The 26,271-nt window shown below is 41.7% G+C and overlaps 1 protein-coding gene across 2 annotated transcripts in view; it reads right to left on the bottom strand.

Moving 5' to 3' along the window:
• Window positions 1–25,436, bottom strand: part of LNX1 (ligand of numb-protein X 1) — a 241,735-nt gene extending 216,299 nt beyond the window's left edge. For both annotated transcript variants that reach the window (XM_033945384.1, XM_033945393.1), the window contains exons 1-2: window positions 25,285–25,436; window positions 7,018–7,428 (exon numbers count right to left, since the gene is read on the bottom strand). In XM_033945384.1, coding sequence (XP_033801275.1) covers window positions 7,018–7,412 — 395 coding nt within the window. In that variant the 5' untranslated portion in view covers window positions 7,413–7,428; window positions 25,285–25,436. The remainder of the gene's footprint in view (window positions 1–7,017; window positions 7,429–25,284) is intronic.
• Between the last annotated feature and the right edge of the window lie 835 nt (window positions 25,437–26,271).

The following is a 26,271-nucleotide window of genomic DNA, read 5'->3' as shown; positions in this document are numbered from 1 at the left end:
TACATGGTCTAAGTCACAACTTCCAAGTTCCATCGATCGTTGGCTGTATAACTTTCGGTTATACATGCTGTACGACTAAGTCTAAGCCGGCCCATGTCCCGCCTAACTCCCACCTTCGACACTCCTCCTGAAACGCCCCGTTTAGCTTTGGTCATTCAGCGGCACTATGAAGGCTTAGGTCATTTAGAAATACGTTCAAAACCCGTTTTTTGTATCGGCACTTGGACGTATTTGGGAAATGTTCGTCCAAGTGCCGACTTAGGCCGGTTTTTGGACGTTTATCTGATTCGATTATGAGCCCCATACCGTAAAAGTCTGCCCAGTACTGGCCTTAGTTCTTCAATATTTACTATTATTTTCTGATTCTAGATCCTCTGTGTTCATCCAACGCTTCTTTGAACTCTGTCACCATTTTCCTCTCCACCACCTTTCTCGGGAGGGCATTCCAGGCATCCACCAACCCTCTCAGTAAAGTAGAGTTTCCTAAAATTGCTCTTGAATCTACCACCCCTCAACCTCAAATTATGTCCTCTGGTTTTAACATAACATAAGAACATAAGCAATGCCTCCGCTGGGTCAGACCTGAGGTCCATCGCGCCCAGCAGTCTCTGGAAAAGATTTTGTTCTACGTTAATACCTTTCAAGTATTTGAACGTCTGAATCATATCTCCCTGTCACTCCTTTCTTCTAGGGTATACATATTCAGGGCTTCCAGTCTCTTCTCATATGTCTTCTGGTGCAAACCTACTATCATTTTCGTCTCCCTCCTCTGGACCGCTTCAAGTCTTTTTACGTCCTTTGCCAAATACCAGACATACACAGCGCTGTACAGAGTCACGAAAGAGACAGTCCCTGCTCAAGGGAGCTTACAATCTAAACAGACAAGACAGAAACAGGATGCCATGGATACAGTGAGGAGGAATGATTAATCTGCTAGCTAGGGCAGTGGGGAGTAGGGTTATGAATTGAAGGCTACATCAAAAAAGCGTGTTTTCAATCTGCTTTTAAACAAGGTAAGGGAAGGGGTGTGGCAGACAAACTCAGGTAGTTTATTCCAGGCATACAGGGCAGCTAGATAAAAGGAACAAAGTCTAGAATTGGCAGTGGAAGAGAAGGGTGCAGCTAAGAGCAGCTGATTTGAGGAACAGAGTTCTCTGGGAGGTTTTTAAGGAGAAAGAAAAGAGGAGAGAGATTGAGGGGCAGCAGAATGAACACACTTGTAGGTTAGTAATAGGCGTTTGAACTGTATGTGAAGGCAGATAGGAAGCCAGTGAAGTGATTTAAAGAGATGGGTAACATGAGTGTAATGAGGTTGGTAGAAGATGAGTCGTGCAGTAGAATTTTGCACAGATTATAGGGGGAGAGGCTGCAAGCTTCAATTAAACTCATAACGAAAGCTAAGAAATTTGACCATGTGACACCACTCCTTTAGAAAGCGCATTGGCTCCCAGTTGCGCATTGCATAACATATAAATTAAGTCTATTGACTTTCAAATCTCTTCCTTATATAACTCCCACCTTTATTCATAGATTACTGATTCCCTATACTTCTACAAGATTACTCAGGTCCACTGAACAACATCTCTTAATAGTTCCCTCACTCAAAAACATAAATATTATATTACATTACATTACAGATTTCTATTCCGCCTTTACCTTTTGGTTCAAAGCAGATTACAATAAGAGTTGTGGAGGGAAGGGTTACAAAGTTAGATCAGAGGTAGTTTCTGAGAGAGGGAAAGGTAGGATCTGGGTTAGGGGAGGTGTTCATGGTATTAGGCTTTACTCAGGATGGAATTTCTTGAAGAGTATAGTTTTTATATCCTTTCTGAACCTCTTGTAGTCAGGAGTTGATGTCAGTAGGATGGAGACTTGGTTATCTAGTCTTGCTGCTTGAGTGGCTAGTAGTTTTACTTCCTTGATTGTGGGGTGAGTGAAAGGGGTGTGTGTTTTCCTATGCCTGGTAGAGGTAGTTTGGATAAAGCGGTTGTTTAGGTAGGTTGGGCTTTTCCCGTTAATGGTTTTAAATAGTAAACAGTAAAATTTGAATTGTATTCTTTCTTGGATTGGTGGCAGCAATTCATTTTCTCCGTCACAGCCCCCCAAATATGGAATTCCCTCCCAATTTACGTACGGGAAGAACTCAAATCTAGATAGATTCAAGAGCAAGCTAAAATGCTTTCTTTTTAAAGATGCATTTGACAACTAGAAAATTAGATTAGGAGCATCAACTGAATCTTAGTTCCTAATTTCTTTGAAGTCCACTGCTTTCCCCTCTCCCAATGTTCTTTCCCTTACTCGTCTTATTTACTATCAATAACTTGTATTTCTTTCCCCATTTTTCCCTTTCGTATTATATGTTTTGTCAGGTCAGTCATATTTATTTGGTTTGTTTTCCCTAGAAACTTGTAATTTTACTGTTTTGTACATCACTTAGAATTTGAATAAGCGATTAATCAAATCCATAATAAACTTGAAACTATGTCAAACTTCTTCTTTCCCCCCTTTAAATTTTTATCAAGCTCACCAAACAAATATTTTCTGTGCTTTAAGGCTTGCCAAATTACTGCTATGGAAATAAATATCAAGTCTGGTTGAAATTCTGGCTTAAACACAATGACGTTTTATATTGCAAACACAACAGGCGCAGCAAAATATGTGGGGCAAAGCAAATAAAATAATAAAAATGTTATTTATAGTTCTAATTTTATGGTTCATTCCTAAGGATGGCTTAGTGCATAAATGATTTTTTGGAAAACATCCACTTTTTTTTTTTTTTAGCAATTTTCATCCTGCTGTGTTAATACTCATAAGAATCCCAAAACAGGCATTGGTAGAATATGAATTTAGCATAGATGTCGAGAGCACCTTGATAGCTGGATTCATTGGCACAACAGGACTTTTGCACAAGTAACTATTCCTTACATTGGTTCTGAATGCCAAATTTTGGGATGATTAGCAGCTCTGATCAGCAGAAGTGCCCCAAGACCACTGGGTTTACCTGGGTAGCTGGGTTTAAAAAAGGTTTGGAGAACTCCTGGAGTAAAAGTCCATAATCTGCTATTTCGATAGACGTGAGAAAAGTCACTATTTATTATGCCAACATATCTAAAGCCTTACAAAACCAGAAAGAAAATCAGAGTTATCAGACACAAACTGTTTCCCAGCAGATGAGGAAAAGCCTCAGACTCCAACCTGTCATCCTAAATCTTTTGAACGAACAGGCCCTAATCAAAGGAGAAACTTCATTGGCAACAAAAACCTCCTCTCCTTAAATATCTCTTCTTTGTGGTCAATATCTCTAATCAAACACTTCACTAATTATCCTTAAACTTAATGAACAAAGTAAAAAATGAACTTATCTTGATGTGTTGTTGCAAAATCCATTGTGCTTTATTGCAACCACTGGGTGTCCCTAACCAATGGTGGCCAGCTAGCGTTTTGCTGACGCTGCGTCAGGGCTAGATGCAGGCTTATATTCGGCATTACTTGCGTGATTATAACCTGTTGTTCAAAAAATTTATGATGACAGGTTGGAATCTGAGGCCTTTCCTCCTCTCCTGGGAAAAAGTTTATGTCTGATTTTTTTTCTGGTTTTATAAGCGTTTTGATATGTTGGCACAGTATATTGTTTAACCTTTATCTGCAAGATATTTTGTTGTTTCATATAGAAGTCACTATTTATCCCTGGGTTTATCCCTGGGTTGGAAGCATGAAATCTGGCTACTCTTTGGGATGCTGCTGGGTACTTGTGACCTGGATTGGCCACTGTTAGAAGCAAGACACTGGGCTAGATGGACCATCTGTCTGACCCAGTAAGGCTATTCGTATGGCAAACTTCTTCAGTGTATCCATAATCTCATAATTGGTAAGAAACTCTCCCACTATTACATGAATGCATAGCGTGGGTTTTAGCGCCGGCAGCGGCGATAACTGCTCCAGCACTCATAGGAATTCTATGAGCGTTGGAGCAGTTACCACTGCTGCCGGCGCTAAAACCCGTGCTGTGCATTCGTAAAAGGGGTTCGTCTTTTCACTTCTATATCAACAGACACTGTCCGGTTCACATTCAGTTTTTAATTTGTGACGCTCAAGCAAGGCAGTATTAAGCATAGGCACATCAGGCCTAGGGCCCAAGTATTTAGGCGTCCTTCTCGGATGCCCTAATTCAATGGTTCCCTAGGCAAATTTGTGTCCTGGTAAGTCAATTACTGGTAAAAGAAGAGTGGAGGTTACTAAGGTCATTGCTTTCCACAGTGTCTCTCTGTTCTTCCTGCCACCTGTGCTTTGTCTTGCACTCAGCAAGAACTGAAGAGCAGCATTTCTTTATTTACAATAATTTTTATCCTCCACCCATTAATGAATTTCCTGGGCAGGTAAAGCAACACAATACATGAATTCTTATCTGTTTTCTCCTCTGTCGGTTGTCCTTGGGTCTTAAAATGTATTATGATGGGCCTTTTTGCCTAGGGCCCAACTCTGGCGGAATATAAGTCATGCAGCAGAATTTGAATGGATTGAAGGTGAAAAAGAGGTTATAAGGGTGTGGATAAGGTTTTGGTAATGTCTTAAGACATGGGGGAAGTCTCTGCTTGCCCTGGATCGGTAGCGTGGAATGTTGCTACTCCTTGGGTTTTGGCCAGGTACTAGGGACCAGGATTGGCCACCGTGAGAACGGGCTACTGGGCTTGCTGGACCATTGGTTTGACCCAGTAAGGCTATTCTTATGTTCTTATCCTCCCTGACCCCCAAGTCAGGTTTTCACCCCTTCAAAATAAGCTTTAAAAACTATCAAAGTAAAGAGATCTGTATGAATAGCCATGTATCCCAACCATCTAGTTATTATTACTTCTGTATTTTAAAACCACTAGATCGAAATAGGTCCTGTAGTCCTCTGTGGGGTCTGTCTGGTTGAAATTTTAGGAAACGAGGACAATTTATCATTTATGGAAAATTGTCAAAGAAAGACTCAGACAAAGAAGACTGCAAGCAGATGTTGTCTACGTCCCCTTTCTCGAATGCTTGTGTACACAACTGGTCGAAATTAAGAGCAAAATTGACCTTTAATATATATCTGTTATGCAAGAACTATGCATATGAAAACAACAATGGGGAAATTAATAAAATAAATCTTATTATCACTCTTAATTTTACTTTCTGTTTGTATTCTCTAAGGGAATAAGTTGCAAAAGCGCTTGGAGCCTCTGACATTTCAATGCAGCCAACCTGAATATTGGCTGTGCTTCATTCTTCTTCATTGGTGGGTAGCTTTATTAGAAGCATATTCTACTGAGTTAATACTATTTAGTCATTCGACCTAGATTACAAAACGTTGCTTTCCCCTGGATCATCTAATCTGCTCTTTCTTTCCTATAATTGTATGTAACAATTTTAATGAACACCAAACAAATCAAAACAACAGAAGAAATGTCTCAGCATGCAAATGCTCCTGAAGGAAAAAAATTGTCAGCGGCATAAGTTTAAACAAAAGGCCCCTTAGGCTTATTCTAGAAAAAATATTCTCTCTTGGTAGCCAGGCTAAAGTCTCAACAGTTGCAAAATCACATGATACTTTTTATCCTGAGACTTGGCCTAGCAGTGGGAATGATTTCATTGGCTGCTGAGAGAGAGTGCCTTTGCTTTACTAGAGAAAGCCAGAGGGATTCAGCGTTCTGCCTCTGCCACCATAGTGTGGTCTCTGGGCCCTCCTTCTTTACTGAACATACCTGCTCTGGGTAGAGTTTATACCAATGACATTTTGAAAAAGGGCTGTTCATTTTAGACATTTTCTATGCAAGAACACCCTTTTCTGGTATTTTCAAACAGGAAATCCTGATGTTTTTCCTGTTTGAAAATGGCTGCGAGATAGACTTTTTTTTTTTTTGTGTGTGTGGGGGGGGGGGGGGGGGTAGAAGATATGAGCATGACATAGAAACATAATGGCAGATAAAGACCAAATGGCCCATTCAGTCTGCCCATCCACAGTAACCATTATTTCTTCCTCTCTCTAAGAGATCCCACGTGCCAATCCCAGGCTTTCTTGAAATCAGACACAGTCTCTGTTTCCACCACCTGTACCGGGAGACTGTTCCACGCATCTACCACCGTTTCTGTAAAAAATATTTCTTTTGATTACTCCTGAGCCTATCGCCTCTTAACTTCATCCTATGCCCTATCATTGCAGTTTCCTTTTAAATGAAAGAGACTCAACTCATGCACATTTACATTACATAGGTGTTTAAACGTCTCTATCATATTTCCCCTCTCCTGCCTTTCCTCCAAAGTATACAGATTGAGATCTTTAAGTCTGTCTCCATACCCCTTATGATGAAGATCATGTACCATTTTAGTAGCCTTCCTCTGGACTGACTCCAGCCTTTTTATATCTTTTTGAAGGTGTGGCTTCCAGAATTGTACATAGTATGCGAAATGAGGTCTCACCAGAGGGCATCAATATCTCCTTTTTCCTACTGGCCATACCTCTCCCTATGCAACCTAGTATCCTTCTAGCATTTGCATCCCAATTCTGACTTGGACATTCTTTTGAAAATGCCCCTCTACGTGTTAGTTTTTTTTTAAAGTTTGATCTTTTTAAAGTCAAATATGGTACATTCTTGGGTAGGGTGTTTTTAAAAAAAATTATTATTATGATAGTAAGATTATTGATGTAATGTTCCTACCTGGGAAACAGTTTTCCCACATGAATGTTAAGTTACAGAATTACTAGCATGAATTTATCATAGGCAAAGTTCTCTTTTTTGTAGTTTACCCTTCTTCTGTTCTGCTGTTTATTTTGCTTCTGCATTTTCTCTCCTGTCTCCTGCACGTGGCTCTAATACCTTTTTACTTGTGCTCCCCACTCATTTACATGGTTCCTCACCATATCCTTATGCTTCATTTATTTTGTTCTGCTATTGGATGTGTCAGTAAATACTTCATGAGAACAATGCAGGTACGTACTTCTTTATGCTAGAACTTAAATTATTAATACTGAGGAGCTCTGGAAATACAACATACCTGTTCTGAAAATGCTGTTCCAGGTCACATCTCGGCAGAACATCAGTGCAGTGTTCTATCAAAGGGCAAGAAACTGAGAGCTTATCCAAAAGTTTATTTACCAAAATGGATGATTTTTTGCAAGTCTGTAGCATCACCAGTTTGCGGTCAACTGGGCAGAAGTCTTTTTCTATCAAGAAGTTTGTGAGGCAGAGGGTGCAGTAAGTATGGCCACAAGGGGTATCTAATGGTTCTATCAAAGCTTGCAGACAGATGTGGCAGATTAGGTCATCATCTACTTCTTCTATATAGGTATAACAGTGGTTTTCCTCTTCTGAATGAGATTGGCCACAGATGACACACAGGAGCTGGGTATTGGCGACATCTACCTCTTCAGCGCCGTCTTTCTGTTCCATGATCCACCGAATGCAACTGCAAGACAACAGAGAAATATCAGTTATCCCAATGATCAGTTTGATTACAGTTCAATTAGCTATGGTTATAGTGCACAAACTTGCAAGAAAAAAGATCAAAACACGTTGGCCAGTTTTCAAAATGAATTAGGCGGCAATTCTACAACTAGATACCTCCATGTAGGTGCCCTGGGGGATGGGTGGTAAGAACCTGTTCTGTAACAGAACCTGGGCACCCAGGTTCTATTATAGAATACTAGCAATGTATAACATTTACATACCTACAGTTACATCAGCCATACAGCATGGTAGAGATGTCCATAATAGAGAACAACATGGGGACAAATTTTTCCTCATCCCCGGTGGGAACTTATTTTCCCTTCCCGGCGAGTTCTTTTCCTGTCCCTGCCCCATTCTGTACAAGCCTCAAACACTTTATATTCATAAGCGTTCAAGGCTTGTGTGGTTATGGCAGAGCTTACAGGAATGAGGCAAGGGCAGGGCAAGGATAGCAACAAAACTTGCGAGGATGAGTCTGAGAAATTGAGTTCCGACGGGGACAAATTTGTCCCCATGTCATTCTCTAGCCCATACTTACAGTTCTGTTTCTAAGTGGCTCAGCCCATACTTACAGTATTCTATAAGTTCTGTTTCTAAGTGGCTCAACCCATACTCTTTTCATATGTTTGATGTCTAGGAATGGCCTAGTGGTTACAACCCCTGCCTCAGCACCCTGAAGTTGTGAGTTCAATCCATTGGCATAGTAAGGGAGGAGGGGCTAGTCTGCGCCGGGTGCCATCTTGGTGAGGCCACAGGTACCCGTCCTCCTCTCTGCCTCCCCTGCTCCTTCCCACTCCTCCCACCACCACATGTGCCCTTCACTTCTCCCCCACTGCACCTCTAGCTCTTTGCCGGCGTGAGCAGCAACTCCAACCTGCTGCTTGTGCCAGTGTTGGATCTCCCTCTGACATCACTTCCGGGTCCCGTGCCTAGGAAGTGATGTCGGAAGTAGAGTGGACACCAATGTGGGTAGCATGTTGATGATGATGCTCATGCCGGGAAAGTTAAAGAGATACAGGAAAAGGCGTTTGACAGGGTGAGGTGGGATTTGCTTTATGATACTTTAGCGGCCTATGGTTTTGATGGATTTTTTTGTATCGGTGGTGTGAACATAGTGTGCTTTTCCATAGGCTAGAATAGTGTTGAAAGATTTCAAAACGGACAAGTTCCTGATTTCTAGGGGGACAAGACAGGGTTGCCCCTTATCGCCGTTGTTGTTTGTGCTTACATTGGACCCCCTAATTCGGGATATTTATGCAATGCCATCTATAAAGGGAATTGACATCGGAGCTACCTCTTTTAAGTTATCGGCCTTTGTGGATGATATTTTAGTACATCTTACAGATCCTTTGCCTTCTTTGACAGCCTTATTGGACTTGATAAAAGAATATGCTGAATATGCAGGGTTTCGCTTAAATGCGGATAAATTGGAGGCATTAGCATCCTCTGCGACGGTTCAGTCCCTATGGGGGAATGGATTTCCGTTGACATGGGCGCCTGAGCAGTTTGTGTATTTGGGGACTTTGATGATTATGCAGGTTCCCCTTTTGTATTGTCTTAATGTGGATAAGTTTAGGCAACAGACGGAGCTCTTGCTGGAGACATGGAGGGCATTGCCCCTTTCTCTGATGGGGCGCATTTGTTTAATTAAGATGTTTATCTTTCCCAAATGGCTGTATGTTTTGCAGACTCTGCCATTGTGCTTGCTAAAGAAAGATTTACGCATTCTTTATAAAGGTGTTACTCATTTTTGTTGGGCGGCTAAGAAACCTAAATTGAAGGTGTCTCAGTTGTTGGGGAATTGGCATAGGGAAGGATTAGGATTACCAGATGTGCGGATTTATAATTATGCGTGTCTGCTTCGTCATTTGGGAGATTGGGTGAATATGACTAGCAATTATACCCCTCTTCTGATGGAACGTGAGTTTTTTGCTCCCTATGATGTGTTTGCTTTACTGCATAGTTCTCGGAGGGCGCCGCCCCCTTCTATCAAATCCAGTGTATTATTTAGCGCATTGCAAGCGGTTTGGTGTTGGCTTGTGCATGCCTTGGGAGGAGATATGATGGTCACTGATCTCTTGCCCTTGCGGGGAAACCCGGCCTTTCCTCTGGGAAAGGAATCAAGAGAATATCTGTCCTGGAGAGCGAAATAAGTTAGAAGTTTAGAACATATTTTGGGGGATGATGGGGAGATGTTGACATATGCAGATTTACTAGCTAAGGTGGGGGAGACCTGGGGAGCGCAGTTTGCATGTCATCAAGTAAAACACTATGTGAGATCCCTCGACAGAGCACAATTGAGTTTGCACTTGGGGGCCAGGCTGTGGGAGTTGTTTGCTCGAGAGGAGGGGACGTCTCTTACGGTCTCTAGCATTTATGCTATTTTGCAAGATTTACAACCTGCCAGGGACTACAAGAGCATCAAGGGTAAATGGGAAAAGGAATTGCAGATTAATCTGGGACATTGGGATGTAGCCCGTACTTTGAGGGCGACGCCTGGGGTAACCCCGTGTGCTTGGTTGCAGGAAATGTATTATAGGGTGACCTTATGTACTTATTACACTCGTACACAGATGTTTTATAGTGGAGGTCTTCCTACAGCACTATGTCATAAATGTGGGACAGGGGGTCATACTTTAGGACATGCCTTTTGGTTCTGTCCCATTATTCAGCGCTTCTGGAGGTGTATAATCTCTTATATGTCAGGGTTAATTGGGAGAGTCTTACGCAGTACCCCAGACCACTTTGTCTTGAATTTGCCAGAGGCTTTTGGCCATTTACCTAGGGGGCATCGAGCTTTGTGTAGGAAGATGAGTTTACTGGCCAGGAAATGTATTCTTCAGTGCTGGATGGTTCCGGACCCTCTGGCATATTGGCATTGGAGGAACCAATTGCATCAGTTGGTCATTTGGGAGACGCGAGATGCCGGAGGGTCTAGGAAATGAAAGATGTTGTTTTTGAATATATGGGAGCCTTATCTGCAAGTCTTACATCCTAAGGGCCGCAGTGAGGTTTTAAGATGGGTGTCCTAATTTGTTAGTTAGTTGGGTTGGGAGAGTAATGGTGAGTACTGGTGGGGCGGGATGGAGAGTATCATTGGGGGGGAGGAGAGGGGGTTTTGAGGAGGGGAAATGGGGTGTATTGAAGGCTTTGGCAATTAGTTAAAGATAGGATAAATGGCTCAGGTGGGGGGAAGGGGTGGTGTGACATTGTTGGGATTCATAAGAGTACAGGGCTTTGGAGTGCCTTTCCACCCTCATTAATCTCACTTGCCCTATGTAGAGAAGGAAGGGGAGGGAGTTTGGTTGATGTTACTCTTTTATTGTATATGCTTGTTCTATTATTGTATATGATGCATTATTATTTGTACTGTGCACCTTTGGGGTGCGCTGGTATTGTATTTGCTGTGTTTGCATCAATAAAAATTGTTTGAACTTAAAGAGATACAGGGGAAGGGAAGGGGCATATGCATGCAGCAGGGGGTGGAGAAGGAGCAAGGAGTTTGAAGAAGAGAGCAGGGGAGGGGTGCCACCAGCATGAGCGCCTCTCACCCTTGCTACACCAATGGGTCAATCTCCATGCCACTCCTAGTGACACTGGGCAAGTCACTTAATACTCCATTGCCCCAGGTACCATAGTTAGATTATGAGCCCATCAAGACAGATAGGGAGAAATGCTCAGGTACCTGAATGTAAACCGCTTTGAATAGAAGCAGTATATAAGAACATAAAATAAATAAATATATGTTAAGAGCACTCAAATATCCTTCTGGCTTTTGCCATCAACTTTTCTACCTGCTTGTATCTGATGATCTTAAGGTGGACAATCATCGTCAAATTCCACTTTTTTTTCATACACAAAAATACTTTGCCCCTATACTACTCTCTCAGGAATTTGTAATGACTCTGCATGTTTTAACATTACATCTTAGCTGCCAAATTCTAGAACATTCTTCAAGCTTCACTAGATCCATGCTCATGTTATTCAAGGCATCAGGGGTGTCTACTGACAGAGGGTGAGGGTAAATGGAATGTGTTTGGGGAATGTTATCTGGATATTTCCAGTATATTGATGGCCATCTCACATATTTTCAAACAGGCTGTATCCTGTTTGAAAATACATGTCAGATGGACATCCATTTGGGACATTCTAACATGGCCGTCTCCATTTTGACTTGGACCTCCTTTCAAAAATGTCCCTCCATATCGCCCTGGTTCTTCATTCATTCATGTTACTAGTTACCAGAGGAGAGTAGGATTATTTCTAAAATTCTCTGTTTGTTTCTTGGGGATATTGAGGTCTCATAAACTTGCAGGTCGGTTGATTCCTTATACTCCTTCTAGTATGCTTTATTCTTCCTAGCAGGGGCTATTGTTCTCCTCCTTAAGTTCAATTATAGTGCACCCATCAAACAGCCTATACTGTGGGGGAGAGTGTGGCGCAGTGGTTGCTACAGCCTCAGCATCCTGAGGTTGTGGGTTCAAACCTACGCTGTTCCTTATGACCTTGGGCAAGCAACTTAATCCCCCCCATTGTCCCAGGTACATTAGATAGATTGTGAGCCTGCTGGGAAAAATGCTTGAGTACCTGAATAAACCGTACTGAGCTCCCTTGGGAGAACAGTATAGAAAATTAAATAAATACTTATTTGGACTTGATGCTGTGCAATTTCCTTGCATGTTTGACTAATACATGGTAGTAATTAGCTTATTTTATAAACAAAATATATTGATGTTTTTTATTTGTATATTGTAAAGTATGTGCAGTTCTTAGTGTTTGTTTACTGATATTTTTATACCACACCTTGTGAAGGTTCAACTAAGGTGTGTTATCAAATTGAACAAACTAAACAAACACATAATTGCATTACATTGCAATGAAAATACCTAGTTTGCCTTTAAGTAACAGATTCTGACTAGACTGTCAATACCTAACACAGGATCGGCATGAAGATTAGCCAAAGACACTGCACACGGGTTTCTGAGACTATATGCGTCATAGTAACATACCCCCTCCTTATCACCATAAATAGGACACAAACCGCACAAGTCTGTCCAATACTAGCCTTAGTTCTTTAATTTATGTCATTTGTTTTCTAATTAGAGATCTGCTGTGTTTATTCCACACTTTTTTGAATTCCATTACTGTTTTCCTCTCCACCACCTTCCTCGGGAGGGCATTCCAGGCATCCACCACCCTGTCCGTGAAAAAGAATACCAGAACATAAGTCTTCCTGCAACCTCCAGTTATGCCCTCTAGTTTTACCATTTTCCCTTCTCTGGAAAAGATTTGGTTCTATATTAATACCTTTCAAGTATTTAAAAGTCTGTCCCCCGTCTCTCCTCTCCTCTAAAAAAGAAGGCTGTATAGTCTTGTATATTTATAAATCGCATCCCTAGACCAGCGCCCAGGCCTGCCCATCTCTGCCCCAGTCCTGTACTAGCTCCGTGCCCTGCTGCCTGCTTTGGTCGGGCAGGAGGCAATCTGCGCATCCGCGATGTCACGTGATGCCATCTCGTGGTACCCACGCATACGAGGATTGCCTCCTGCCTGACACGATTGAGAGGAGGCTTTTCAAAACCCGGCTAAAGTGCCGTTTTTTTTTAAAAGCCATCCAGACCCCCGGACAGTTCCTCAAAAGAATGACATATCTGGTGAAATTTGGATGTCTGATAACTCTAATCATTAGAAAATTCTTAAGCTTCCCCAATAAAAGGTATTGGAACCTGTAAGGAATCCAGTGCTCTACAGGTCCAGTCTGGAGCCCAGCTTAATGCATGCCAATGAATACTGCAAATGTAATTCAGTTCAAAACCAAAGACAAGATCCATCTTGAATGACAAAAACATTTTATTATTAGCAAGTTGCAGCAATTTCTCAAATAACTTGTTGTACTTGAGTGACAAGAATTTTGCCTGAATAACCTCTTGGTTCGCCTGGGCTTGCACTAGAGAAAAGCAAAGCAAAGATCCTCTCCCATAAAACCTTCCTGTGCCATCTTCCATCCTTACACTCCAGGTTAAAAAAATACATAGCAAAGAAGTAAATTACTAAAATTATCAGCTACACGAACAAATAATCCTATAGTGGCGATCTGTTAATTTCATATAAATACAGAATTTATTAGGCAGTGAAACTCTAATGACTCGAGGAAGACAGCAAAGCTCTGGAAACCTGGCCACAAATGTGTCAGTAGCTCAATAAAAAAGGCATCACCTGTATCTTATTTATTGACTTTTAATTCTGCTCATCCAAGTGGACTTACATACATTTGGCGCCAGCACGGCTTTCCTCAGTTAAATGTGAAACTACCTTTTAGGGGACTATGTAAGTATCCTTCCTGCTATAAACTTTAGAACTCTCTAGTTCTTCTAGCATGGAAAAGAAATATACCACAGCTCAACAGGAAGCAACAACAACAGGAAGCAGGAATCCTCAACAGGAAGCAAAGCAAGGTTCTGAATTAAAACATATCATACTTACAGACAAATCCAAGCGTGATTCGCTTATATTACTTCAACTTGCTTCTCTCAGGTCTCCTAAACAACCATCTCTCTTCCCCTTTAATCCGTGCAAAATTTAGCCGCACAACTTATAGTTCACAAGAGCCGTCGCATTACCCCTCTCCTCAAGTCAATTCATTGGCTGTGAGGGATTCTCATTGGAAGAGGACACTAGGGGTCTGCTAAGGCTCCTTTAAATTGCCTTCTATGACAGAAGCAAGCTGGCAGTATTATTCCAAAAAATAACAAACTTGTGGTGCTTAACACAAGTTACTGTTGTTCAATTTACATAGTACTGAGCTGTTTTGCATGCCTTGCATCTCATGACTATATAACCCACAGTACTTCATATTAAAATGCATTAAGAAAGAGAATGCACGTTATTGCCTTTAAACATTTTAAATGGCAAAAAATATGCAATAAGGTCTTAATAACTATCCCATTCAAGTCATACAAATCAGTTATCTGCACATTAATTAATCCGCATGAAAACTTGCATAAGAGCATGCTAAGCCCATTTCTTAACTTAGGTTAATGAAAAAGTCCCTAAGAAAACAGATGTACACTTAACAAATGCACATCCTTAGTTTGTCTCTTTTTGCTACTCATACAACCACCCAATCTTCACATACAGACTAACCCCCAAATTCTATATATGGCACCTAAAAATCAGTGCTGATCAGAACAGCAATTAGCACAATTCTATAAAGATTCTTGCTATATATAGAGAACTAGTGTTTAAGCCCGTTACATTAACGGGTGCTAGTAGAGCCTCCTTCCCTCACATGTGCCCTATTTTCAGCCCCAGCTCCAAACCCATTTTTACGCCCCTCCCTCCCACCACGGTCCAACAGCACCTCTTCCCTGCTCCCCCGGTCAGCAGCACCTCTTCCCTGCTTCCCCGATCCCTCTTCCCTGCTTCCCCAGTCAGCAGCACCGCTTCCCTGCTCCCCCGGTCAGCAGCACCTCTTCCCTGCTTCCCTGGTCAGCAGCACCTCTTTCCTGCTCCCCCGGTTCCTCTTCCCTGCTCCTCCGGTCCCTCTTCTCTGCTTCCCCAGTCAGCAGCACATCTTCCCTGCTCCCCCGGTCCCTCTTCCCTGCTCCCCCGGTCAGCAGTACCTCTTCCATGCTCCCCTGGTCAGCAGCACCTCTTCCCTGCTCCCCTGGTCCCTCTTCCTTGATCGCCCGCTCAGCAGCACATCTTCCCTGCTCCCCCGGTCTCTCTTCTCTGCTCCCCTGGTCAGCAGCAACTCTTCACAAATCTCTCACCTGTAGCAGCGGCCGCAGCACTCTACACACGCTGCTTCACGGCCTTCAACTGCCCTGATTTGATTTGCCACATCTCTGATGATGTCATCAGGGAAGCGGTGGAGCAATCAGGGCAGTTGAAGGCAGCGAAGCAGCGTGTGTAGAGTGCTGCGGCCGCTGCTAGAGGCGAGAGGTTTGTGGGGACCGCGTGAAGGGGGGGCGGCAAGGGAGTAAGGGTAGCAGTCAGATCGCGTGAAGGGGTTAGTGTGCGCGGGGGGGGGATGGTGGCGACGACGACACGGAAACCGACTCCTCCTGGGGTCCGCGGGAAGGGAAGGGTGGGGTGGCAAAGGACTTGGGTCCCGAGCGGCGGGGTCAGTTTTTCGGTTCGTCCCGGGGGGGGGGAGGAGGCGGTCTTTGTACCTCAGTCCCGGCTTGTGGAGGCGATCGTCAGGTGGCTGGGAGAAGGCTTGTGGAGGCGATCGTCAACGTATGAAGAAACTTCCATATTGTGAGGTGGCTGTGACGTAAAACCCGCGCATGCGCACTCGTGTTTTCGCGACGGATCAGGGAACACGTTTTTTTTAGTGCGCATGCGCGGCCTATCATTTTATTATATTAGATAGTGATTGGCCCTCTAAGCGTGACTCTAAGCATGATTAACATTTAGGTACTACCCGTGCCTAAGTTGTGTGTGTATCAGGCATATTTAATGTGGGCAAATGAAAATCAATGCACATTGGGAAGAATAACCCAAATCACAGTTACCGGATGCTAGCACCCAAGAAAAGGATCTGGGTGTCATCGTAGACAATACAATGAAACCTTCCATCCAATGTGCGGCGGCGGTGGCCATAAAAGCAAACAGGATGCTAGGAATTATTAAAAAAGGGATGGTTAACAAGACTAAGAATGTTATAATGCCTCTGTATCGCTCCATGGTGCAACCTCATCTGGAGTATTGCGTTCATTCTGGTCTCCTTATCTCATGAAAGATATAGCGGCACTAGAAAAGGCTCAAAGAAGAGCGGCCAAGATGATAAAGGGGATGGAACTCCTCTTGTATGTGGAAAGACTAAAAAGTTTAAGGCTCTTCAGCTTGGAAGAGATGGCTGAGGCGAGATATGATTGAAGTCTACAAAATCCTGAGTGGAGTAGAATAGGTACAAGTGGATCGATTTTCCACTCCGTCAGAAATTACAAAGACTAGGAGACATTCGATGAAATTACAGGGAAATACTTTTAAAACCAATAGGAGGAAAAAAATTTTCACTCAGAGAATAGTTAAATTCTGGAACGCATTAGCAGAGGTTGTGGTAAGAGCGGATAGCGTAACTGGTTTTAAGAAAGGTTGGAAAATTTCCGGGAGGAAAAGTCCATAGTCTGTTATTGAGAAAGACATGGGAGAAGCCACTGCTTGCCCTGGATTGGTAGCACGGAAGGTTGTCACTCCTTAAGTTTTGGCCAGATACTAGGATTGGCTACTGTGAGAATGGGCTACTGGGCTTGATGAACCATTGGTCTGACCCAGTAAGGCTATTCTTATGTTCTTAAGTTCTTATTTTTAACAGTGCCCCTAACTTTTAGGAATGCTGATGATCCATTGATGTTCCTCCCTAATTCATGCACTAGAATTTATGTGCATCACTTTATAGAATACGCTTAGAAAGTTGTCTGTGTAACTTCTAATTATTATCAATTAATGTTATTTATTAGATGTTAATTGCCAATTATTGGTACTGATTAGCTTGTTAAATGATTAAGTTGCATATGCAAATCTGTACTATGCAACTTGGGTTGCACAATATAGAATCTTGCCTAAGTAGGTGCTGTGTGTTTGAATGATAGGTTGGTTTGTTTTACCTAACGTATTACTCCTGGCATGTCTTTGGTGTACTTCCCAACAAGAAAAGAAAAAAAAAGATATTTGAGATTCTTAATCTTCTTAGTAGTGTCAGAAACCTTGTCTCAGCTGAGGACAGCAAGCTTTTAATGTGAAGAACAACCCTACCCAACTTTCTAACTAAGCCTAATCTTGTGTAAGCACATAGGGCCGGATTCTCTAAACAGCGCTGTTAATGGTGGCCACTTATAAAAGTGGCACTGATTGCATGTCAGTCATGTGACAGTTCCATTTAGAGAATCACAACCATGTTGAAAGTAGGTGCTGGAAATATAGGCTAGGGTTTTTCAGGCCTACATATGAGTGATTGGCAATAAGCATGGGTATCTCTACTATATATTGTTTTGATATTAATAATACACCAAGTCCTTTTTTTTCATTAAAAATTTTTGGACTTCGTACTTTGTATCAGCAAAGGTCATATTGCAGTTACCTTCACAGTTCCAGCTTCTAATCTTCACCGTTTCTTATACATAGCCAAGCCACTGTGTATGTTCTTACCCAGGAGACAAAGATAAATAACCTCAAATTCCTGACTGAATCCTTCACACAAAAAGGCCACAACCCTAGACCCATCTTCAGAAAGGTTGCCTCATCACTTAAAACATTCCCATACTTTTATACAGTTTTCGAATTGTGGATTGGCTTCTTAAATACCTTTAAAAATTGGATAATACAAACAATAAAATTTCTTAATGCTCATTAGACAGTCTATTAGAATCAGTATGTGTTGAACCTGTACATTCCTAGAGCTGAAGGAGAAATGGACCTCATATATGGTGGCCAGAATTCCATGCCTAAATTTGTGCACATGTTCAAAATGTGTGTGCAAATTAATTGAGCAATGAGTCAATTAACATCAGTAACTAACATCAGTGCTAATGATGTTAATTATACTCATTAAAATTTACACATGCATCTGGCTGCAAACTATTCTATAAACACTGAAAAAACCAAACTTATGGTTTGGTCAACATACACACCTAATCCCATCTACTATTACTCTGAAAGGTGGAACCAGCTTCAACACTGAGAAAACCTCCAAAGTACTAGGAGTCATTTTAGATAGCTAAGTTTTGAAGATCAAGTTAACAACTTAGTCCCAAAATCCTTTCTTACATTACAAAAAATAAGAAGGGTAAGACCTACTTCTTCCAACAGAGCTACAGGATACTAGTGTAGTCAACGATAATGTCACTACTAGACTACTGCAAAGCTCTACTTTTAGGTATCTCTGTGAATAATATTCAAACTATGCTGCGTAGCATTTAAAATGTGATGTCCCTAATACCTTCCCCAGATTTACTGAACTGTTAGATAGATCTGTAGACCAATGTAACTCTAATAACCTGACCCTATCGTTTTCAACTTTGAAAGATATAAAAATACAATAAATCTCACAGCAAATTATTCAACTACCAAATAGCAAAAGCATGGAACTCGCTTCCCATTGAAATTCACAGTACGCAGTTTCACAAAAATCTAAAAACATGGGGGCTCATAATCAAAACATCCAGATGTCCAAATATCTACCTAAGTCGACACTTGAATATCCTAATTGACAGGGTGTACAAGTACCAAATTTCAAAACCAACATTTTGGATGTTCAATGGGACTTCTAAGCCACTATGCATCCAGAGCTCATAGGGGCATGTTGGGAGGAGTGTTATAGGCAGGATTTGGACAGGCTCTGGGCAGGCTTAGATGTAGACTTTCTGCAAGAATAAACAAATGTTTTGGTAGATGTCCTGGATGGAACTTATATGTTTTGAGTTAGACCTGTTTTAAAAGGGTATAAGTGTTAAAAAGATACCCAAAGTGGCCACATAACCAGTGCAGAGATAAAGACCTCCTATCCTTCCCCAGAGCTCACTGACTCCCCCCCCCACACACACACACACATATACCACTAAGATCAGAATACAAAAGTACATATGTGTCTTGAGAACAGCAGCACCTGATATAGGAAAGTCTAATAGACCTACACAAAGGTATCTAAGTAGCCTGGTGGGTGGGCTAGTGAACCATAGAGAGGAGTAGCAAGTCCCTTAAGCCACTTTAACCACTACATTTATGGTGGAAATTGTGAGCTCACCAAAACACACCCAAAACCTACTGTACTTCCATATAGGTGATACCTGTAGCCATAAGGGCTATTAGGGAGGTAGACTGGTAGACACTGTAGGTTTTGGGGAGTATTAGAGGGCGCACCATACACTGAAAGGGTTTTTTTGTAAAATATGTACCTGGCACCCTTTAGGTGATGTTCACAGCAGTGCTTTCTAAGGTGGCTCGCTGCCCTGTTGGGCTGTGGCCAGTCAATTAAGATGCTTGATTTGGACATTTTGAACTGGATGTTTTTTTGCATTTCAAAGTGACCAAAAAAGTTGGATATCCTAAGGACCAAAAATGTCCAAATAGTCATCCCCCCCCCATAAAAAAAAAATAATAATAACAACAACATTTGAACATCTAATGGTTTTGAAAATGGATGTTTCCCCACCCCAACTTTTGGACGTCCAAAGTCAGACTTAGACACACTATTGAAAATGCCCCTCATGGCTTTTTAAGAAATCCCTACCAGGAGTCCAAAGAGACTCAGACTAATAATACAAGTCACCTGAAACAAAAAGAATGTTAATGATAAGCTGTTATTTATATTATCTCAGACTGTATATACAATTTGATAACAATTTGATAATCTTAATGTAGCATATAGAATTCTTTGTAACATATTTAACTCTACCCAAGGTTCTATGTAACAATATGCTGCCTGTAACTTGCCTAGAACTCTAATGAGGATTTTGCGGGACATAATATAATTATGAATAAGCTGGTTCACGGGAAGCACAGAAAAAATTGATACTACTGACATTTTAAGATTCTGGAAGAAAGAGCTAGAAACAGTTAATCATCTCATAAGCTGTGAAGTTCTGTTGGTGGGAAATTTATATACAGAAAGGCACAACAAAGTGGCAGGTTTCATTCACTGGAAACAATGTAAACCAGTGTTTTTCAACCTTTTTATACCCATGGACCGGCAGAAATAAAAGAATTATTTTATGGACCGGCAAACTACTAGGACTAAAATTTAAAAACCCTGTTTACGCCCCATCTCCGCGAGCTCGGTCCCCGCAAACCATCTGATCCCATCTGCACAAGCCGCAGTTATGATTTTATATTGAACGTATTTTATTAAAGTATAAAAAGAAACAATATTCTGAACAATTGTGATTTTATAAATACAAATAAACAGAGCAAGGACCAACAAAACCCCTGTCTCCCCTCCCCTTCACATATATCCCCTCTACTATCAAGAAAACTGAACAAGCCAAGTTATTATAGAATGCTACACAGAAATATCATGCTAACAGAATACTGCAGTCCCCAGTTATGTCTCTAGCAGGATATATATTTCAAATCTGATATATTCTAATGACAAAATAGAAATAAAATTATTTTTTCTACGTTTTGTTGTCTCTGGTTTCTGCTTTCATCTTCTTTTCACTCTTTTCCTTCCAGCGTCTGCCCTGTCTCTTCAATCCAGCATCTGCGTGTTCCATCCAATGTCTGCCCACTCCCCCTTCCATATGTATCTGACTTCTTTCTATGCCCCTCTCCCCTGTCCATCCAGCCTGTGCCTCCTCTATCATTTTTACATCATTCATTCCAGCTTCACTGCCTTCTTCATTTTAATCTCTCCTACACCAGATCTAGCATCTTTATCCCTCTCTCATTTCTCTGCTGACCCCCTTTCCAGCATCAATGTCTCTCTACTTTCTCATTCCTCTCTCTCCCCTTTCCCTCATCTGATCTCTCCATTCCACCCTGACACCCTTCCCCTCCTGTAATCTCCCTGCCAGGTGTTTCCTTCCTTTTTTCTTTCTCCCTTCCCTCCTTCCTTTTTTCCTTCTCCCTTCCTTCTTCCCTCTATCCAACATTAATTCTCTTCCCATCCCTTTCCCTCCTCCCCTCCCAGCAGCATCTCTCCTTCTTCTCCCTTCCTTCCTCCCTCTATCCAACATTAACTCTCTTCCCATCCCTTTCCCTCCTTCCCTCCCAGCAGCATCTCTCCTTCTTCTCCCTTCCCTCCTCCCTCTATCCAACATTAACTCTCTTCCCATCCCTTTCCCTCCTCCCCTCCCAGTAGCATCTCTCCTAATTCCCTCCAAGTCCAGTAACAGCTCTCCCTTTATCCAGCAGCTTCCCAGCCTCCTACAGTGGCTTCCTCCCCTTCCAGCAGCTCTCAGTACTTGCCTGCAGGAAGTTGCCGGTAAATCACTGCCCTGGCAAGTAGGAGAGCTGGTGGGAGGGGAGACAGCCACTGTGAAGGCTCCCCAGGATCTTGTTCGCACACGCTGACCATCTCCCTCTACCTGCACCTGTATCTGCAGCTCTCTCGTTCTAAATGCAACTTCCCCGCAGCCCTCTTCAGTAACTTGGCAGGGGCAGCGATCAAGACAGGCTACCGAAGTCGGGACCTTCACTCTCTGAGTCCCGCCTATTTTGTTTCAACTTCCTGTTTCCTAACAGATGAGACTCACAGAGGGAAGGCCCCAACGTTGGCAGCCTGTCTTGATCGCCTGAGGCTGGCAGGAACCGCAGTCGGGAGGAACCACAGTCGGCAGGAAATTTAATTGCCGACTTGATCTTGCCGGCTCTGCGTGGACTGGCAGAAATTTTCTGTGGACCGGCACCGGTCCGCGGACCGGCGGTTGAAGAACAGTGCTGTAAACATTGCATCATAGTACCAGAAAAGCATTGTGATCATGACCCTAAGAGAATTATGGTGAAAAAAAGGTTATGGTAACCTGAGATAGCCCCATCCAGACTGATAATAAGCTGGATGCATGAAAACTGGACATAAGGAAAAAAAACACTAGATTGGCATTAATCATAGAGCTGTCAGTTCCAAACAATTACTCTGTGAATCACACAGAGAAAGAGACGATCCTCAATTACCAAGAAATGCAGTCCAAAGCCAAGAAAATGTGACAGAAAGACACAGAAATATTTACCATTGTTTTGGGTGCCACAGGCTTGATAGAAAAATAATTTCCAAACATGCCTGGATAGGATGTCTATAAATATTACATCTTATAGACTCAAGAGGAAAATTCTCTTTGGCAAGATGCAAATTTTACGGTGAGCATTGGCAGTAAATTTGAGAATCTGAGATCATATTCCACATCCCTGGCTTAAGAGTGGAATTAATTCCTGTCATGGTATGTGCAAAAATCACAGCTTACTAGCAATAACCATTCTGAAGTGTTGCAATAAAAACACATGTATACCATAAGAAACCATATGATGGAGAAAAAAGCCTCAAATTAAAGTAGCTCCAATGAATAAAATATTCAACTTATCTGCTGTCTTCAATACTATCATTGACATTAAAAATAAAAAAAACTCAACAACCCACCCATCAATGTTCAGGGCATATGTGGTGCAGTCTGTGGTTCAATAATTAGAGTTAGAGCTTCAATGGGTTCAAATCGCACACTGCTCCTTGTGACCCTGGCCAAATCACTTAGGGCTCCTTTTACAAAGGTGCTCTAGCATTTATAGTGCACGCACAGGATTGCACGTGCTATAGCGCATGCTAGCTGAAAAATTACCGCCTGCTTAAAAGGAGGCGGTAGCGGCTAGAGCGTGCGGCATTTTAGCGTGCACTTAGCACGCGCAAAAATCACTAGCGCACCTTTGTAAAAGGAGCCCTTAATCAACCATTGCCCCAGAACAGATAGTGAAAAATTCTTCAGTACCTGAATGTATAAGTGGTAGATAAATACTAAAAATAAATAAATGTCCTCAATTGTGACAAAGTACCCATTTGGAGAAATTGTCCCAAGAAAGACATTTGGCATTAAGTGATTCCACTAGTGCTACTCATCTAATACAGTACATTATGGGCTCCTTTTACAAAGGTGCATTAGGGCTTTAACGCGCGGAATAGCGCACGCTAAAATGCCACGCGCGCTAGCCGCTACCGCCTCCTCTTGAGCAGGCAGTAGTTTTTCGGCTAGCACAAATCCGGTGCATGCACTAAAAACGCTAGCGCACCTTTGTAAAAGGAGCCCTATGTTTTTTAGGGTTCTGCAACCACCTACTTGGATCTATGCAATTACAACTCAAGAAACTTGGCATGCCAATAAGATTAAAGATTAAAAAATAAATCAGTGTACAGGAATAGGAAGGCCTTCATCACTTTCCTAAATAAAATATAAATTTGTGACATTCTAATTTGTAATGTTAGTAAAGTCTAGAATTTATTTATTCTATTTTCCATACCATTCTCCCAAGGGAGCTCAGAATGATTTACATGAATTTATTAAGGTACTCATGTATTTTTCCCTGTTTGTCCTAGTGGGCTCACAATCTATCTAATGTACCTGGGGCAGTGGGGGGATTAAGTGACTTATCCAGCATCACAAGGAGCAGTGTGGATTTGAACCCACAACCTCAGGGTGTTGAGGCTGTAGCTTTAACCAACTACACCACACTCTCCTCTAATAGGTGCCTGATATCATTCAATACAGAAAATGTGAAGAAGGGTGCTACACTGTGGAGACAGTCCAGAAATTAAAGACAAGAATCAACTCAAAAGGATATCAGATCAAATATATCAGATCAAATGAAACAATGGAAACTAAGGTGGGGAGCAGTCAGTACCAGAGCACTGTAATAATGACCTTATTATGTTCAAGCTATTTATAACAATCCAGGAACTTTTTCAAAGTTACAATGATCAGGTAATGTGAAAATACCAAGAAAGGACTTTACAAAGATCTGGGTTTCCTATCACATTATATACCTTAAAATGTTACTGTTTTGCCACCACAAGCAAAGAAGAAGGACCGGAGTTCCACAAACAAAATTGAAATACGAAAGCACAGGATGGAACACAAGTCTCTGGATGTCCAAGAAATATTGCTTATTCAAATAATCAGATAAAACCAACTTCAGGATCTATTTAGGTATAGAATGTGTCATTGATGGTACATGCTCACAGAAGCGAGATTCAGATCCTACATGGTCCATGTTTCGGCTAACATTCAGCCTTCCTCAGGGGTCCTAAATGGAATGACATGAATTGTGTGGTACCTAAGTCCTCAGATAAACTTTCAAGATGAGGTGTGTAGGAGATAACCTTCCGAGTGAAAATTTTTCCACATTCTGATCACCCTTCCATCTCTCCCTCCACCTTTTCCCCTTCAGACTATCATTGGAATGTGTTTATAAAGGGCAGAAACTATTTTACCCAGTAGGAACTATTTTACCCAGTGTGACCATATTAACTCATGTTTCATAAGTTTATATTTAGATTGTAAGCCCTCTGAGGACAGGGAAAGACCAAGGGTATTTGCCTTTAACTACCAATGAAAGTGCTATAAGCTATACGTTTTCTAACTTAAACTTAAAGATAAAAACACTTTAGAACTATTAGTACAATTCCCAAAAATACATCTGTCTGTGTTTATGGAATATTTTTCTTCATCAGCAGGTCAGCCGTGAATCCAGGCCATAAAGTTTTTCCAGTAAAACTGCCATCTTTGTGGCAGTGGAACAATTTCCCAACATTTTTCATTAAAGCCAAAAAGATTCTTTATACAATGCCAGGCAGTATTTTCTTTCAGAATACAGACACAGAGAAGGCACACCGACTTCAGATCCCTGCAGGGGGTTGGAGGGGAGGGGGAGGGGGGGTGTCTCATGCAGGAGCTGTAGAATTGCTGACTAGGAGGCTGGATCCAAAACAGATTAACACAGAGTCTAAACTTGAGTCCAGAATCATGTTCTTACTAATTAAAGTCATCAGAGGTAGTTTGTTGAATAAGCTACATAATGTACAGGTATTAGTGTAAGCTGGCATACAGAATGAAAAATGTGAGTAATGGAAACTTCTGTGAGTGAGCACCGCGACACTGAAGTTTTAATTATGGAGGCATTTTGCAATCAGTCGTAAGAAGTTAAACATACAGATTATAGAATAATATAATCTTTGCTTTGGCGAAGTTAAGCTTAATTATTGTGCTTTTTTTTTTTTTGTCGTCAGATTGGCAGGGAGAATGTTGCCCTTCTCTGCAGATTTCACGTTCCCATTCACAGCTGCGGTGATAGCCTGTCTTAAAGCTCAATACCCTGGGATGGTTGGCCTTACCTTTATCCGGTATATCCTTCCTTTCCTTTCTTCCTTTAACAGACCGGTTGTGCCCAGCTTTCTGCATGAATTACTGGCAACTGTTTAATCCAGTGTACGGATCTCCTGCTTACAAAGGACTGAACTGATTGATCCTTCAGCACCAGGAAACTTGTGGCATCATGAAAGGCACCTGCGTAGTGCATATCTTAGTTTCAGAAAGACACTCCCTATTCCGTGTCTGCTTATTCCCTGAAGGCAGGTAAGCTCAGCAGTAGGTTTCTGCTAAATCAGTCTCTTAATGGCATGCTGGTTGTACACACTGCTGCATTAACTTTCTCTGCCGCCACTAATCTTTTCCCAGCAAGGCACAAGAACATAAGAATAGCCATACTGGGTTAGCCCAGTGGTGCAACTAGAAAGTATCCTGCTTCCCAACAGTGGCCAATCTAGGTCACAAGTACATGGCAGAATCTCAAATTAGTAGCAAGGTACCGTAGTCATCCTTCTTGTATATTTAAGAAGTAAGAGCTAGTTTGAGCACATATTTCAAAGTAATTCTGTAAAGCTTAAGGATGGAATTAGAAACCATTGACATGCTCAGCGCCAGATCTGAATGCATATGCTTATGTTTATTAAAATTTGATATCCCGCAGAAGCATACAACAGATCTCTATAGCTAACAATAAAAACATATATTCAGTAAAGAAAAGGAACTCCATAACATATCATTAGTTATGGCTGCCTTGGTCAGGAGGTCAAATAGGTGACACATAGGTGCTGATCTTTCCTCTAAGGCTAAGCTGTACAGCCACAGTGTCTTGTTTCAGACTGTTGTGCTGCATTTGCAGATTGCAGAATATCAAAGATTAACTTTTAAAATGTCTCAGGGACATTTATAACTTGCTACGGTAATATAACTTGCTACGGTCCTAATCTTAATTAGTCCCAAAGACATTAAATTTTCTCATTTATTTATATTATTACTTATTTATTGAATTCATATTA

The sequence above is a fragment of the Geotrypetes seraphini genome, chromosome 1, assembly GCF_902459505.1.
Source record: "Geotrypetes seraphini chromosome 1, aGeoSer1.1, whole genome shotgun sequence".
NCBI classification, from domain to species: domain Eukaryota; kingdom Metazoa; phylum Chordata; class Amphibia; order Gymnophiona; family Dermophiidae; genus Geotrypetes; species Geotrypetes seraphini.
The sequence above is the reverse complement of the archived record's forward strand: the minus strand, read 5'-3'. Positions and strand labels throughout refer to the sequence as shown.